Source organism: Sceloporus undulatus, chromosome 4 (genome assembly GCF_019175285.1).
Source record: "Sceloporus undulatus isolate JIND9_A2432 ecotype Alabama chromosome 4, SceUnd_v1.1, whole genome shotgun sequence".
In the NCBI taxonomy this organism is placed as follows: domain Eukaryota; kingdom Metazoa; phylum Chordata; class Lepidosauria; order Squamata; family Phrynosomatidae; genus Sceloporus; species Sceloporus undulatus.
In genome coordinates, this window is record NC_056525.1 from 242,365,261 (window position 1) to 242,383,032 (window position 17,772).

Consider the following 17,772-nt stretch of genomic DNA (forward strand, 5'->3'; position numbering starts at 1 on the left):
TCGGACAAAGGAAATGCAACCTGTATACTGTTGGAGGAGGAGAAGGTGGTACAAAAAACACAGAAGCAGAGGAGAAGAGTCTGAATGCTGCAATGATGGGTGGAGGCAAAGCAAAAGCCCGCCTGCACTGCTTGAGAGCTGGTAGGACAATTTTACCCACTATGACCTGGTGAAAAAGTGATCGCTGCCTGTGAAAGCAATTCTTAAACTAGTATATACACCAACATCACACTTTGTACTATGATCTGCATGATCTGCTTGAAAGCTGAACCTGGGTGACAACTGCAACATCCATAACTTAGAGCCCTGTCTGCATGGATAAAATAAAATGTCCTGCCCCTGTCTCATCCTCTTGACAAGGATGGCACAGATCCTAATTCCCTAGTCTGGTGTGAATAATCCAGACAGCTACTGGTCAGTTCAGCACCAAACCTGGAGAATACCCTCTTAGAATGGATTTAAAATGTACTATTTTCTCCCGATCTTCTGGGAAGATCCATGGCCCTCCACTGTGATGCTGGGCAGCTGTTCTCATGAGCATCCCACTGTGCTGCCTGGTGCCACCACAGTGAGTTGTTTGTTCTCGGGTCAGTATGTGGCACCCAGCCATGTTATAGGCACTGAACACCTCATATTGATCTCAGAGGCCCAGAACGGACAGGCCTTTGAGGCACCCTTGTCACATGCGAGGGCTGCCTGGCGGGCAGAGCGCCCACACGCCTGGCAGCCCTTGCACATGACGAGGGTGCCACAGCTGCAGCACACCTGTCAGATGTGGCACGTGACAGTTACGTCGCAGCTGCACAGCCTCCAAACGGGGCTGTGCAGCTGCAACGCAACTGCGCCGTCTCTGGTGCTTTGCAGTGTCACAAAAAGGAGCCTTTTTGGGCTCCTTTTTTCCTGCGCAGCAGTGCTGCACAATTTGTATGCTGCGGCACTCCTGCATAGGAAAGAGAGGCGCCGAGTAGGCGCCTCTTTTGGGCGGTATGTATCCCGCCAGAGTGAGCAACTCATTGTAGCCATGGCAGGTGGAAAGTGGAATGCAAGTGTGAACAGCCACCTTATATTGCAGCAGAGGGCTCCAGGTAACAGAGGGTGGCCAGGGCAGCTCTGAGGTCCAAAATACTCTGAGCAGCTCCCAGATATTCTTGCCAGTGCTAGACACCACCTATGACTCTTTTTGAAAGAGATGGGTTGATATAGTTACTGAATGATGGATATAATAACTGAAACAGCCAACCAAACCCTGACCAATCTAGTTAGAACGGAAGGATTTTCTTTAGAATATCTTAGTAATTGAAGAGGCAATGATGAAGGAGCATCTTTTCTCCCTCTGTCAGCTTCAGCCTTCCCACTCCACCCCTTGCAACATGGGGATAATAATACTGACTTCCCTCACAAGGCTGTTGTAAGAATGTGCTACAATGCTTGTTTTTGATTGCTTTTAATGGGCATGCTTTTAAATTGTTCGTAATTCTATTGATAGGCTAAATATATATTAACTTTTGGATGCTTTTATTGATGGATTGGGGAAGAGGAGTGATGTAAATGACAGGAGGCAGAGGAATCACTATAATTAGACTTGGGTCCTATTTTTAGTCCTAACTAGATTAGGGCCATTAAATAAATGGAATTTACTTACATGTTGACTCACAATTCAACATCTTGCATCTTGTCTGCCATAATTTTCATGCAAAGACAGGGTAATGGGAGTTGTTACGCTGAAGTGCTGTGATGGGATATGCAGTGAAGCAATTATAGCAAGGAAGTGGTTATCACATTCATAGGTTCTATGATAACAAAGAAGAGGAGGCAGGCTTGGCTTGAGACTACCCATGGTCATTCTTTTGGGGAGAAACTAGCTGAAGGAACCAGTTTGACACCACTTTAACTGCCATGGCTCAATGCTATGGAATTCTGGGAATTGTAGTTTTGTGAGACATTCAGCCTTCTCTGTCAGAGAGCTCTGATACCCCAATAAATGGCAGTTTCCAGAATTCAGTAGCACTGAGCCATGACAGTTAAAGCAGTGACAAACTGGCCTATTTCTACAGTGCTGATGCAGCCAAGGAGTGGGCAGTATGAGAAATGAGAGAACCAAAGTTCTTGTGAGTTTGCAATGAATGAGCAATTAGCCCATCAATAATTTGAATTAAATCTTTTTTAATTAGGCATTGCTAATGCTTACTGCTTAGTTCTAACAATGAACATCTCTGGTGTGAACTTATAGTTACTGAATAAGGTTTGCTGAGGTTTAACTATTGAAGCCTGAATTTCTGAACTTGGTTAACTGCCAGATTTTACAGGTCTATGCCACTTGGGGTTAATTGATAGATTCCAACAGCCAATGAATGTTTGTGACATAATATAGAAATGTTGCTTGTTATTATTATGGCTCAGTGGCTTTGAAATTATGGAGAAGAGTATGCCAATCATACTTTGCAACAGTTAATATTGGAAGGGTAGTTCAAATCCAGACAAGCTTTCATGAGTCCATCTGACTTATTACAATTCTGCAAAGATCAGTGACTGGACTAACTTCCTCTGTCATTCTGGCAAGCCTACTCTCCATAAAGATAAAAATGATAAATTATGCCCAATGCTTCCCTTTGTTATTTGAAAAGGAATAGGAAGGACTACCTAGTGCCCCTTCCTTTTGAATGGCCACACCAATTAGTAGTGCCACACTGAGCTGCCAGAAGGAGAAGTTGAGAACAAACTCTTAAAATTAAATAATAAAACTGGTGTCTCTGCCATGTCACTCAGTAAGACGGAGAGAAATTGCACCAGAGCATGCTTTACACTCCTGGCATTTAATTATTTTTCACAATGAGTGCTCTTGATAAAGAACCTTTGACATCTGTCAAAATCAGTAGCACATCAGGGCTCCAGTGTGGAGAATCAAAGCAGGAAAAGCAGCAAGCAGGAGGCTTGATTGAAACCCTTGTCCTCTGCAAATTAAAACAGCAGTAGGGAATGATCTCTTCTAAAATGCAAGTGGATCAAATCACTAAAGACATTTGTACTGATATTATAGAGCCAGTTGGACAATCTGGAGAATTGCCATATTCAGATTTTTAACTCACTCTCCAACATTTGTCAACTGAAGTTTAGCACTTGTTTGATGAAATCTAAAGAGAACCAGATAGTGTAAATGAACAGCTTAAATGGGGGACTCAGGGGCCAAGGAACAGAGAAATGGGGAGGAAAAATATCTCAGCAAATATATCCATTTGGCATCTCACTAGGAATCATTGCAAGATACAGTGCATCCCCAGTAATGCTGATATTGGTGAGATGCTCAGTTAATTTCTAAGAAACAAAAGCTATACAAAACTATGTACACATTTAAAAAAAAACCAAATATGAATGGTTAAAATGGGTGCAACTGGAAAATGTGCACACATTTTAATCATTTTTTTTAAAAATATATATATACAAAAATGTGTATAACAGGGAAAATGTGAACATAAATATATGCAAATTGCCATCTCAGGAAAAGAAAAAGGCTGGAATTCTGTTGGTGTATTATGCATTTAGTAAGTGGTTGGAGATTTTTGTACAATGCACAAAGACCATTTTCAGTTCACAGTTTCAGAAGCAAACTTGCACATTGTACATGGTCACACATTGTGTATGGGTGTGTAGTGTTCTTCCATGTGTGTGTCCATTTGCTTAAGCAGTTAGTTCACATTTGATATCTTGGTCCAGTTCACCAGCTGAGATTCAGAGCAATACATCAAAATGGAGAGGAAGAGATTTCCACACCCTTATGAAAACCCCTTATAAATACTTCAGAAATTTATAGAAATCTGTACTTCTCTACCAGCTAGAATATACCTTGTACATTTAGAATAGATCTCTGAGCCTACTCATGGCTGGGCAAATGTTAGGAACAGTGCTGAAATGTAGGAAGGGCAAGGGTAACAATTAGCCATCCTAATTGCCATTCACAAACTTAAACCCCAAGCAATTGTATGACATTAACCACGCATGGATGCATTGGTTATGGTGACCATTAGGGTAGAAAGAAAAAATCTGAAGGCAGTGGAAGCTGCAGCAAATTGTACATAAGCAGTTGCTTGTTTGTTTGTTTTTCCATGCCTTCAAGTCACTTCTGAGCCACCTTGGCTCCCTTTCTAGGAGAAAAGCTGCATAAAATTGAAATAAATAAATAAATAAATAAATAAATAAATAAATAAATAAAGGTAACCCTAAACAGAACCTGTCATGGCAAGATTTGTTCAGAGGGAGTTTTGCTTTTGCCTTCATCTGAGGCTGAGTGAATATCACTTGCCCAAAGTAATCCAATGGGTTCTTATGGCCAAGCAGGACTCCCTCATCTCTAGAGTTATAGTCTAATGTTCAAACCACTACCTCAGACTCCTTCTAATATTTGCAATACTATGTACTGAATTTGAACAACCAAATGTAATTGAACAATGCAAAATGTCCAGTCCATCAGTCCCAGTTTCTGTAACAATACTTAGCTAGTTCCCAGCATTAGCCATTTCCCAGCAGATAATGATCATCAATTAGCAGACATTAATCCTCATTTGCATTAGCCTCCCAGCCTGAGGCCAGCCATCAGCACAGAACAATACACATGCAAATCACTACTGCATTCCCAGGCTCACACAGTATATATACACCCAACTTTTTCCAGGCAAAGCATTCTCTGAAGATGCCAGCCACAGATGCTGGTGAAATGTCAGGAATAAACTCTGCTAGAACATGGCCACATAGCCTGAAAAACCCACAAAAAACTATGGATGCCGGCCATGAAAGCCTTCAGCTTTACAATACTTAGCTAGCATAGCCCACAAATATCATTAATGAAATTCAGACAAGGAATAGTTTTGAAGGGTACATGACTATCATGATTGCATTTCTGACAAGTTATAATTTATGATTCCCCTGTTGTGTGTTTCATGGATTAACTATGCTGTAGAACATTGCCCAAAAGAGAAAGGGCATCTATGCAAACTGCTGTTAATAGCAAAGACATGCTCAGATCAGAAATAGACTAAATGTGATTCTAAACACCAGGCAGTGGATCTGTTTGTTTATCTAGGATAAACTGCCAGCAAAAGCTTTTTGCAGCTTGTTCAGATGGGTGACCCTCTATAGACCGAGAGCACATCAGGGGGTGTTAAAATAAACAGCAGCTTTATGATGCAGGAAAGGTGATGCGTGCATCTCAGCGTGAAAAAGGAAAAACCACTTTTTAAAATCAAACCAGTGTTCTTGTGAAAGACTCATTACGCTCAATAGCTTTTGCAAGAGTTCAGTTTATTGTAAGGATGCACTGTAATCCATGACCTGGCTCATCCTCATGTGTTGAACAAGAAAGTATAAAACCATTTTTACATGGTGCAAGTTGATAAGATCTTTTTGTTTGTTTGTTAGTTAGTGCAATGACACATTGTAAATTTTTGAGAGTGAACAAATTTTAAAATAACTACAACTGCTGCCTTGTTAAATGCATTAGTTTTTAAAAACAAAAAACAAAACAAGCATTGGATCTCTCTCTCTCTCTCTCTCTCTTGCTTTTTTTGTGAATGCACTTAACTTCACAAAGCAAAAGACATGAAAGACATGTTTGGTATCTTGGTCTCACTCTGGAGGTGAGATGTCTCATGGGGAGGCTTAAAAATGCCCAACAAGTTCAAAGACCTACCTAAATCTTGCCATGAGCAATCTGTAGGATGGAGCAATGACAACTAAACTGCGATGTAATTTTCGAAACTGTGTAGTGTAGATACCATACATGCCAACATTTCACACATAAAAAAGGGAACATATGTCCAAGCAACATCAAAGTATGTTCATGGGGAATTAAATACAAGCTAGGAGATGCTGAAGCAATTTGCTTTTGCCTGAGCCTACTGGAAATGGCAAGATTCTTTGCCCATCTTCCTCTGCTGAGCTAATTTTTAATTTGCACCAGTTCAATAGGCTGAGGATAAAGGGGAAAACTGGGAGGAAAAGAAAGGAACTGGGATATTTTTAAAGTAGCAGTAGGTCTAATCACAACATCCAGGTAGTAGGGACTGTTTGAGCCATCACTTGCTTGCTTGAGTCTATCCACTTGGAATGCAGTCTGCCTCTTTTCCTATTGCCTCCCACCTTGCCAAGCATCATTGGTTTTTCTACTGGAGGTATGGGACACAGTCAACAAATTTCATTTAGTGCAGCTTATATCTTCTAAGGAGCTGTCACATGGAAAACACACCATCCATAAAATGGGGAAATAAAAGCCCTGTGTGATTGTCAAGTTTTATGCTTGCATCTATTGTGTTGATATGTGTGTAAACAAGTGTATGTGTATAGAACTAAACTTTGGTAGAATTGTGCACATGAAATCATTTGAAAGGGAGGGGCATGACTGCATTTCAGAAGTTTATGCGGTTTGGGACTGACAATCATTCTGCCTTTGTTTTACTAAAACCAATAAAAATTTTAAATTGACAAAACAACAAGCAATGATAAACATTACCTAAGCAAGCTATCTACAGCTGATAAACAAGCTCATTATCTCAATTATTTCTGTAACTGACACAGTCTTGGCAAGCTGAGAAACAAAACAGATAATAGCCAGAATAGTCTCACAACTGTGCACTGTAAAAAGAATTGGGGGAAATCGAAACTAGCCTGTCACAGCCAACCTGTTAAGAACTGAAGGGTTATTTTCTCTTTGCACAGCTGTCATTTCCCAGATAGTATTGCAGAGAAAACACGGGAATTTTAAGGACACAATAGCAATTGCCTGAGAAAATGCTATAGGTCTCAAAGCCTGAAATATTTATTTATTTATTTAGTATTCTAGATGTTTAGTCTATATAACTTTTCCAAGCTCTCCCCCCCCCCTCCACGTGCTGAGTCTTAAAAACCAAGTGTAACATCTCACTGCCCATGTACATTTTCTACTATTAGGGATTAGTCAGGATTAAACCTATTGGTGTTACAGATCTGCTTGCCTTTTGTTGGCTTTTTCACTTACATTCTATGTCATGGCTAGGTATGCCCCTTTTTTGTTTTGGGGTTCCCTCCCCCCCCACACACACACAAATAGTTCAGCCACTCTGAAAAGTGACATTACATACTGTATTTGCAAGATCTGAAAGCCAGATTTTACAAAGACACTACTTTGTAAACTATTTGCTGTTGAACTGATATAATAATAATAATAATAATAATAATAATAATAATAATAATAATAAATATTTATTTATATCCCGCCTCTTCCAATTGAGGATCGAGGCAGGTAACAACAGAGAAAATATAATATCGAACAATAAAAACAACAAGCCCCACAAAACCCGACCCAACCCTCCCTCCCAACTATAAAATTAAACAGTAAAAAAAATGTTTAAAAAGTACATAACAATACATCAAAGTTAAAAACAAATCACAAGTAAGAAAAATAATAAAAAGGGGGATTCAATTGGTTCTGGACATTATCAGTCGGGGAAGGCCTGCAAGAAGAGAAAGGTTTTTGTCGCCTTTTTAAAAGACTTGAGTGAGGATAATTGGTGAATCTCTTCCGGCAGGTCATTCCAGGTTTTTGGAGCGGGGACAGAAAAGGACCTCTGGGAGGTCACCGCCAGTCTGATCTTTCTAGATTGTAAAAGGTTTTTCCCAGAGGATCGGAGTGTACGGAAAGGATTGTATGGGAGGAGGCATTCCTTCAAGTAGACTGGACCCAGGCCATGTCTTTATAGGTGATAACCAACACCTTGTACTGTGCCCAGAAGCTAATAGGCAGCCAATGCAGTGATTTTAAAATAGGTGTAATATGGTTGAACTTGGATTTTCCAGCAACCAGTCTGGCTGCCATGTTTTGAATCAGTTGGAGCTTCCGGATGTGGCACAAAGGTTGCCCCATGTAGAGTGCATTGCAGAAATCAAGGCGAGAGGTTACTAGAGCATGTACAACTATTTCTAGGTCCCGCTGCTCCAGGTAGGGGCGCAACTGGCATATCAGCCAAAACTGATAACAGGCACTTCTGGCTGTCACATCAGTCTGAGAAGACAGTGGAAGCGACGAATCCAGGAGCACCCCCAAGCTGCAGACGCAGTCTTTCAGGGGTAGTGTAACCCCATCTAGAACTGGCAAACTTATCTCCATACCCGGATTGGGGTTACCTATCATGAGTACCTCCATTTTATTTGAATTCAGCTTGAGTCTATTTTCCCTTATCCAATCCATTACCGACTTCAGGCAGTCATTCAGGGGGAGATGCCCTCCTTGGTCACTGAAGCAGCCTAAGACATATAGAAATAAATTTGGGTGTCATCAGTGTACTGATAACACCCCACCCCATGTCTCTGGATGATCTCACCCAGTGGCTTCATGTAAATGTTAAACAGCATGGGAGACAGAATGGCGCCCTGAGGGATGCCAGATGTCAGCTCTCTCATAGAAGAGCAGCTGTCCCCCAGCATCACCATCTGGAATCTGCCTGAGAACGTAGGAACATAGCCACTGCAAGGCAGAGTCAGCGATTCCCAACTCTCTCAGGCGTTCCAGAAGGATACCATGGTCTATGGTATCAAAGGCCGCTGAGATGTCCAAGAACCAGCGAATACGATCAATTGTACGTCCAATGACAGAGGTGGGAAACCAGAACCTTCCTTATTACATCCTTATTGCATTTGGTTGTAACTACTGTATTAAAATGTGTATTTTTTACTTTTAAAAATACATCCTCAGTTATAAGTGCGTGCACGCACACACACACACACACACGTATGCACATACACACCAGCAAGTTATGAGTTTACACCTGGATTAAATTAGTTTCATTTCAAATTAGCCTACTTACTATGAATTGTCCCAACTAGATTCACTAGGCTACAAATCTACAAATACTTCAGATCACTTTGTGCTTCACTTCTAAAGTCATTACAAGGGAATTGTCAAGGAGATTCTTGTACACTTCTTAAATGTCATGGTACTGACATTCTTGGATTATTCTGTTAGAGAAGATCTGCTATGACCATGAACCCAGAGGGAGAGAAAAATGATGAACTGGATCCCTTCCCTACCATTCCCTTCTCCTTTTCTGTCATGCCTATTCAGATTATAATCCTGAGGACAGAAAACTGTCTAATTAAAAATAATAATAATTGTGTCCCACTCTGAGAGCCTTTCTTGCTGAAGAGCTGGATATAAATACTTGAAATAAATAAATACAATAAATAACAAGAAGGAAAATCAAAACTACATAAGCAAAGAAAATGTGAAAATAGTAAGAGTAGTAAGTGGGCATGTTCAGCTTGATGAACAGAAGACTGATGGGTGACATGATTATCCTTTTTAAATAACCCAAGAGCTGTCACAGAGAGGAGGAAAAGGTCTGTTCTCTGCTACCCCAGAGGGTAAAACCAGGTCCAATGTTTTAGGTTGCAGGAGGCCAGGTTTCTAATGATTGAACATTAGAAGGAACTTACAATGGAACCAATTGCCTAGAGGTGGTGGGGTCTCCTTCTCTAGACATCTTTAAAATGGCTAGCAATTACCTGCTGGGTATGCTTTAGACACAGATCCTTCAGTGAGCAAGAGGTCAGACTCAGTGGCCATAAGACCCCTTCCAACTCTATGGTTCTATAATTCTATGGACATAGCTGCTGGCATCTGGCTAAATTTGTTACTAATGAGAAAGTGACCTGATATGTCTTCAGGCAACCAAGCCTTCTCTCATTAGGCACTGTCCTTCAATATGTGAAAACTGATCAACTTCTAGTACATCAGTGGTAAGAACATCATTGTCTTTTCCATTACATTGCTTGTGAGCATCAGTAGCTGGTAGTATCCATGCCATTCTATTCTGGGATTTAGACTGGCTTAAATTGAACTATCAAAAGTGCTAGAACCTATCACCCAAATAGATTTAGCACCTCAGATGGCTTCTTTAAAAATCAGACAAAAACCCAGAATATTTTTTAACTCATTAACCTGGGAGCCACCAGATACCACTATTTCTATAGGAGGGGTGCTCTGTAAGGAGACAAAAACAAGTTATTTTTATGGACTCCCAGAATGCCCTGGCCAGCATGGTCATAGCTTTATTCTTTGTTGTGTGCCTTTGGACCATTTCTGACTAACCCTAAGATAAACTGATCAAGGGTTTTTTTTTTGGCAAGATTGTATTCAGAGGAGTTTTGCCACTGCCATACTCTTAGACTGAAAGAGTGTGATGTGCCCAAGGCTACCCAGTGGGTTTCTATATATGAGCAGGGATCCAAACCTTGATTTTCAAGTCAAACAATCAAACCATAGCACCATTAAGTGGAGAGAGACTGGTAAATATGGTCCCAAAGATGACTTTCCCAAGCTCTGGCCCAAAAAAGAGGAGGGACGGAGGGAGAAAGAAAGAGCCAAAAAGTGTTGAAGAGTGCAATGTCAGCAATAATTAAGCAATAATTCTCTGACATAAACAAGAAACAGTGCCCTGTGCTGCAAATGTCATCAATGATCAATCCAATGACAAGAGCAAATGAACGGAAGAATTGTTTGGCTTCTAGCTCTTCTCTCTTTCTGAGGAGGAAGCAGCATAAGAAAAATTCTCTCTCATCTTTCTGCTGTCTTCTTCAAAGATGTCCAACTCTGTCATCATAAGCTATGAATCTAAAACCACTTTTATGTACTCAACTGTCCCTTACCTCTGAAGCAGCAGGCTTGCAGTAGCCAGCTCCAAACACCAGATTTTCTAGTGACATCCCCGTCAGATCTGGTCCCATTTCCATGTTGCCTTTGCCAAGCCATGTGCCTTTCCCTGGACGAGTAAAGCTAAATTAAAATACAACAAATAGAAAATTAATATTTATTTTATCTCAGTTAAGGTATTGTATAACTATAATGCTCAAAACTATGGCTTTCCTAGGGTGACCTTTTATATAAATCATTGAAATCAAATATATAATCATAAAATCCTTTAAACAAGTTTAAAGACTTGTCCACAGAGGCTGAAAGAAATGTTCCTGCCCATTTCAGAACTTTCCTATGCAGACGATGTGCATGGCTGGAATGACAGGGAAATGGACACAAGACATGCCCCAGGGCTTAACATCAGAGCAAAAACCCTAATTGCTCTGGTTCAAGCCAGAAAGAGCAAAGTAATGTGAAGTCAAAGGCTTTCATGGCCAGCATCCATAGTTTTTTGTGGGTTTTTTGGGCTATGAGGCTATGTTTTAGAACAATTTATTCCTGATGTTTCACCAGCAGCTGTGGCTGTATTGCAACATTCAGATGATGTAAACAATGGATCATTAATTAGATACCCTGAAGCCTTGCCATTTAACAAAAGAACAATACACAGATCAACATGTAAATCGCTTCCTCTCAACCAACAGTATATATACCCTATTCTCTTCCATGCCAGCATTCTCTGAAGATGCCAGCTATAGCTGCTGGTGAAATGTCAGAAATAAACTCTTCAAGAACATAGCCTCATAGCCTGAAAAACCCACAAAAAAGTATAGCAGACTAACACATCTGCATGTGGAATGGGTGCTAGTGCAGAGATAGTGCTGGTGCCAGGCAACCAGCCAAAGTGGACAGAAGCAGGTGCTCTGGGTTACACAACAACAAGTAATACACATTAAACATGTAGATTATGCAAATATATTTAAAATACAATGAACTATCATAATTTGTTAGTAACTTGACCATAATTTTTGTTTGTTTCCCACCTGTGGCTTGATTATACAAGCATATTATTAGTCAGTGGCACCATCAACCCATTGCATGACCCATGAAACAAAATGATGACAAACATGGAAGGGACAACAAAATGGATTAAATAAATATGTTACCAAATTGGCTGGTACAACAGTGTGCCATGGAAAAAAGGGGGGAGGAATATATATGGGGCAGGAATGACATCATGGCTGGACAGGCACTAGTTGTTCCAGGAGGACTCAGAAGGTCAGTTGATCAATTGTGTGATAAAGCAGAGGGTTGCATGAGGCTTCAAGCAGCTTACTGGCTGGGCAGGATGAAAAAGGAAATTGGCTGTTTACAGCTGAGCATTCGGGCACTCATTCACATGTGGCAGAACAGAAAAAGATATATAATGGCTAATATCCATCATTGCTTTGTTATGGTAGATCCATCCTCACAGTTGGACAGGATGGTGTAGACTTCACAGCAGTTGTTGGCCCATTGTGGAAGCCCATAGTGCCATCAGTTTATTCTCCCAGCAAATCTGAAAATCCTGGGGGTAACCACCCTTTTCCTCTCTGTTTGCTTTCAGCCTAAGATAGGCCAAATATCTGTCTGTCTTTCTGGCTGTCTCACTGTCTCACTGTCTATCTATCCAGGTGTGTGTGTGTGTGTATCTGTGTGTGTGACTTCAAATATCTAACAACAAATAGCTTTGCCCTCTTATGAACAGTGACAGATGGAGCCAACCTTGGGAGAGAAATTTCCAAAGCTTAGGAAACATATTCCGTTGGACTCCAAGAATTTTCACCCAGAAATGCTAATAACTATGTGGTTGGGCAATTCTGGGAGCTGTAGTTGAAAAGTACGTTTTTTTTCCAAGTTCCTGGATTACATAGAGCAGTTGTTGCCACTGGAATGTAATTTAATTAGTGCCTACTAGGCTAAGAAAACACTATGAAATTCAGGCTGTCACCATCGCTCAACTGGAAGGCACCCACACACTCCTTACCCTAGTCTTCGTCACTAGCCAGATCATCTGAAGATGAACTCATACACTAAGAACATCAACATTATGGCACATTTCAAGGTCTCTCATGTATGCCTTCCCTTCTGTGCTAAGAACAATGTTATTTTTATTTCTCCAAGCTGCTGTTTTAAAACTGTAACCAATAAAGCTGGCAGATAATAGCAAAAACTCCCCCTAGCCCAGCAGTGTTCTGAGAAAATGTGGAAGCTCTTGCAAAGCTTGTTAGAAATTCCTCAATGAGAGAAACTGTAGTAGCAAATAAGGTTTTTGAAATAGGGCATTTAGTTTTCCTGTCTTTTTCCTCAGAAGCCTATTAATAATTCTTACATATGTAACACATTTTCAGAAAGAGCCAGGGAGACCATTCTTCTCCATAACCATTCAGAGTAGGAGAAGAATTTAGGTCAAATGTTAGAGGCACTTTTTAATGAGCTGTTAGCTTTACATCAGACCTCCAATGCTGATAGAATTTTCATCCTGACCCTGGTTTCATGGATAAAGTGTTTTGATGGAGCTCAGGAAATTCATCTTTTACTCCCTCCAGGCTATGAAGCTACTTGGTGACTCTGGGCCAGCCACTCTCTCTCAGCCTGAACCACTTAACAGGGTTTTTGTAAATGTGATGTAGTTAGTAGGAGGCCTTTGAGCTCACTGGAGGAAAGGAAGCCTATAAATGTATCTATGAAATAAATTATAGGGTTTTCTTAGCAGAATTTGTTCAAAAGTTTTAGACTATTTAAATATTTTTATTCTCTTAATCTGCTTAAATCATTTAAAAAAACAATCCTGGGATCTCATTACAGGATAGATGATGGATAGATAGATAGATAGATAGGTAGGTAGATAGATAGATAGATAGATAGAGATAGATGCATGCTATATTACACATTCATTCCTTACCAAGTTTGGAGATAAACTTCAAACAAGGGAATAATAGCACAAAGGAACAATATTTTCCAGGGTTTGCAGTATCCAGAAGCAGATTCCTATTCCTTTGAGTGATATTCCTAAAAGTGCTTTTCACTATCTTCCAACCCTAAATCGAGGGAGGCAATAGAGCAGTCCCTAACATAAATTATGAGAAAATCTGGTGATCCCTTTTGCAGTGGATTAGTATTGCAACATTTGGATGCAAATAATAAAAGCGCTAATTCTTTTCTTTTCTTTTTTTAATTCTCCTGATGACATCTGGCATCGGACCAAACTAATACTCTTGTCGGTTACTCATGTAATTAGCAGTAGGAAAATAAAGTGAATGGTATATCTGGTGATTAATACGGGAAAGAACATGAAATATAGAAAAGAATGAGAAGAATGGAAAGAAATAAAGAAAAGTAAGGGGTTCTATTAAGGTCAAGGAGTATCTTTGTGGGCTTTTACCAGGTTTTTTTTTTTTCATTGTTGTATTTAAAAAAAAAAGCAGAGTAACATATGAGCACTCACACATCGGCCACTATTAATGACAAGTAAGGAACACAAAAGCAAAGGAACTCTTTGGAAATTGGAGGCACTTTTGCTTACCTGATGAGAGGTTGATGTAAAGCCACCAGAGAGGCATGGAGAGTAATGGAGATTGCGGACAAATGGAAGTAGTCAAACATGACAGGGACATGATGGTGCAGGCCTTGCTTCGGGTGGAAATGAAGCCCCAAAGTGCGACTGCTTATCACTGGGATGGCAGTGACATCTCTCAGCCTAGAAATAAAGATTCAGATGGTTGAGTGGGGAAAGCCTTCTATTAGCTCATTCCTGTACAATCATTAGAGCTCCAGAGACCATAGTGTGAGAGGATTTTTTTTTTAATCACTTGGCAGCCTTTCTCTTGGTAACAAGGAACATTTACAAGGCTGGTGTTTAGCTCTTAATTGTACTTATAGCAGCAGTGTCAATATTATGACACCATCACAAGAAAAACACAGTGACTTCCATTCTACCAGATCTTGCAGAGGGGTGTATGTTTCATTTTGTTTTTCAGTGCAACTATTGGACTTAAACTCTGTCTTGTCATTTTGTGAGAAGCTGTTAGCAGAAATTAGACTACATGCCTAGCCTTTGCAAGGAAGGAGTGAAGTAGGAAAGAAAAGGAAAATAGAGTACTAATCTTGTTTTCCATGCTCATATTCTTCATAGGAATATGTACCTAAATTGGAGGAGCAGGGAGAACAGACAGACTCATCCATACCATTATGTTGTTCTTGTTGTTGTTGTTGTTATGTGGTTTCAATTTATGATGACCCTAAAGGGAACCTATCATGGGGTTTTCTTGGTTAGTTTCTTCAGAAGGAGTTTGCCCTTGCCATCTTCTGAGTCAGAGATGGTGGGACTTGCCCAAGGTCACCCAATGGGTTTAGATAGCCGAGCTGGGATTTGAACCCTGGTCTCCAGAGTCATAGTCCAACGCTCAAGCCACTACACAAACTGGCTCACAATACTGTTATAGTTGACCCTATATATGTGAGTAGGCAATAAACAATTATTATTATTATTCTCTAGTTTGGGATTCAAAGCAGCTTACTAAGATTAAAGCAAGTACAGGTAAAAGGTTCACATCATACACACAATTATAGTATAAGTGGAATCAAAGACTATTGAAAGCACATTAAAAGCATAGCCACCAAGAAGAGAGCAGCAAACATAAATAATGCCGTGCATTCTGAAAAGCCTCCCCCTCCCTGAGCAATTCTTAAAGGACTGCTGAAATAAAATGGTTTCACTAAAGAATAGCAAGGCGGAAACCAGTCTGACCTCTCTAGGTTCCAGAGCCTGGGAGTAACCACTTAGAAGGATCTCACCATCTCTCATGTTCCCACTTGATGTACTTGTGAATATGGTGGGGAAGAGAGAAGTACCTTCAGAACATGAGCTCCCTAAAACTCAAATTTCCTAGTATTTCTGCTGCTCCAGCCCTGAACTGGATCTGCCCTGTCCCTATCATTAGGGAGTCAGACCTTGCTTTACTTTTTACATAATAGGGAAGTACATTACTAGTTATTTACTTTATTAAGGGGCAATTTTAAAATAATTTTGTATGCTGCAACAACCAGAATCATGTGTAAGATTCAGAAGTCAGCTGCATCGCCATGTACAAATCAGTCCAGAAACTGCAAATATGTTCAGGTCATATCAAAATCCACAAAGATCTAATTCTTCTAATATCACTAGATGCTTCTTCAGTCAAGGGAAGGGCACTCACTGTTGCTCACTGTCTGTAAACTGCAGATCAAGCTTCAGTTGAAAATCTGCTTCACATAATGCTTCTTCTACCTGTAACAGTTAAAACAGAAAAGCCACCATTACAAGCCAGTTCCTGCTACATCAGGGGGGCAGGAAATAAAGTGGTGAGAAGGGAAAAGATTGAGACTGAATACAGCATGATTAAATGGAACCTGAAGCCTCATGAGAGATCTATCAGCGGGCACACATAAATCACCACCCATTTGCTTCAGACAGATAAGACACTTGTCCACCATCAACTTGGATGTATCAATGCGAGAGTTAAAGTGGCACCAAGGAAATATAGCTACCCAAAAGCTAGCTGACTGACAGCTTGAAAAATGGTGTGCCAAGAACAATTCTGGAGAAGCACTGCCATGTTACTATGTGAGGCCTAAACTGCACTGCAGAAATAATACACTTTGGCATGGCTTTAATTGCCATGGCTGTACACAATGGAATTCTGAGAACTGTAGTTTGATGTGGCACCAGGGTGCTCAGTCCGAGAAAGCTACATATCTCACAAAACTGCAAATCACAGAATTCTATCTCATTGAGCCATGGCAGTTAAAGCGCATTATTATTGCAGTGTAGATTAGACCCATGAGATAGCTTGTACAGTCTGCTAATGCAGAGGAGTAAAACCACTGAAATGCAACACTGCAGTTCATAATTTTTGGTCCTCCAGGTGTTTTGAACCTCAGCTCCCAAAAGCTCCATTCAGATTGGCCAATGATCAAGAATTCTGGAAGCTGAAGTCCTAAACAACTGGAAGGCAAAAGCTTGGGAACCACTGAGGGATATAGCTGGGACCTGAGAATACTACTGTATCATCAACTCAAGTCTACTACTCCTTCCCACCTCAACCCAAGGAGGCTGTCCTGGTCCTAAACCAGTGTCTGTCTTCAGTAATGGACTGGATGAGGGCAAACAAGTTGAAACTTAATACAGACAAGACAGAAGTGTTCCTGATCAGTCGGAAGGCAGATCGGGGAATAGGGATCCAGCCTGTGTTAGATGGGGTCAAACTCCCCCTGAAGACACAGGTCCGCAGTTTGGGGGTACTCTTGGATTCAGCTTTGAACCTGGAGGCCCAGGTCTCTGCTATGACCAGGAGTGTTTTTGCACATTTAAAACTTGTGCGCCAACTGTGCCCGTTCCTTGAGAAGCCAGATCTGGCCACAGTGGTACATGCATTGGTTACATCCCGTTTGGACTACTGGAATGGGCTCTACATGGGGCTGCCTTTGAAAAGTGTTTGAATAATTCAATTGGTTCAAAGAGCCGCTGCCAGGCTGTTAACAGGGGCAGATTACAGAGACCATACAACGCCCCTGTTGAAACAGCTTCATTGGCTGCCAGTTTGTTTCTGGGCACAATTCAAGGTGTTGGTTATTACCTACAAAGCCCTACATGGCTCAGGTCCACACTATTTGGCAGACTGGTTCTCCTGGTATGAACCGGCTTGGACTCTGAGATCCTCTGGAGAAGCCCTTCTCTCCATCCCAACACCATCACAAACACAGTTGTGGGGATGCAGGGGAGGGCCTTCTTAGTGGTTGCCCCTAGACTCTGGAACTCCCTGCCCAGGGAATAGATCAGAATGGCTCCCTCCTTGATGGCCTTCCGCCAGCAGTTGAAGACTTACCTGTTCAAACAGCATTTAAGTAATTGCTATAAGGACAGGCTGGGATGTTGGACCAGTTTAAAAATTATTTTTAATGTACGTTTTTTTAATGTTTTTAATTGTACTGTTTTTTAATGCTGTGAAGCTGCTCTGAGTTCCAGTCCTGGGAAAAGAGTGGGAGATAGATAGATAGATAGATAGATAGATAGATAGATAGATAGATAGATAGATAGA

At 40.7% G+C, this 17,772-nt stretch overlaps 1 protein-coding gene across 3 annotated transcripts in view; it reads right to left on the bottom strand.

The window, feature by feature from the left end:
* Positions 1 to 17,772, bottom strand: part of FAM135B (family with sequence similarity 135 member B) — a 177,239-nt gene that overhangs the window by 36,295 nt on the left and 123,172 nt on the right. For all 3 annotated transcript variants that reach the window (XM_042465810.1, XM_042465811.1, XM_042465812.1), the window contains 3 exons: positions 15,892 to 15,962; positions 14,220 to 14,393; positions 10,669 to 10,795 (listed from right to left, as the gene is read on the bottom strand). In XM_042465810.1, the coding sequence (XP_042321744.1) occupies positions 10,669 to 10,795; positions 14,220 to 14,393; positions 15,892 to 15,962 (372 nt within the window). The remainder of the gene's footprint in view (positions 1 to 10,668; positions 10,796 to 14,219; positions 14,394 to 15,891; positions 15,963 to 17,772) is intronic.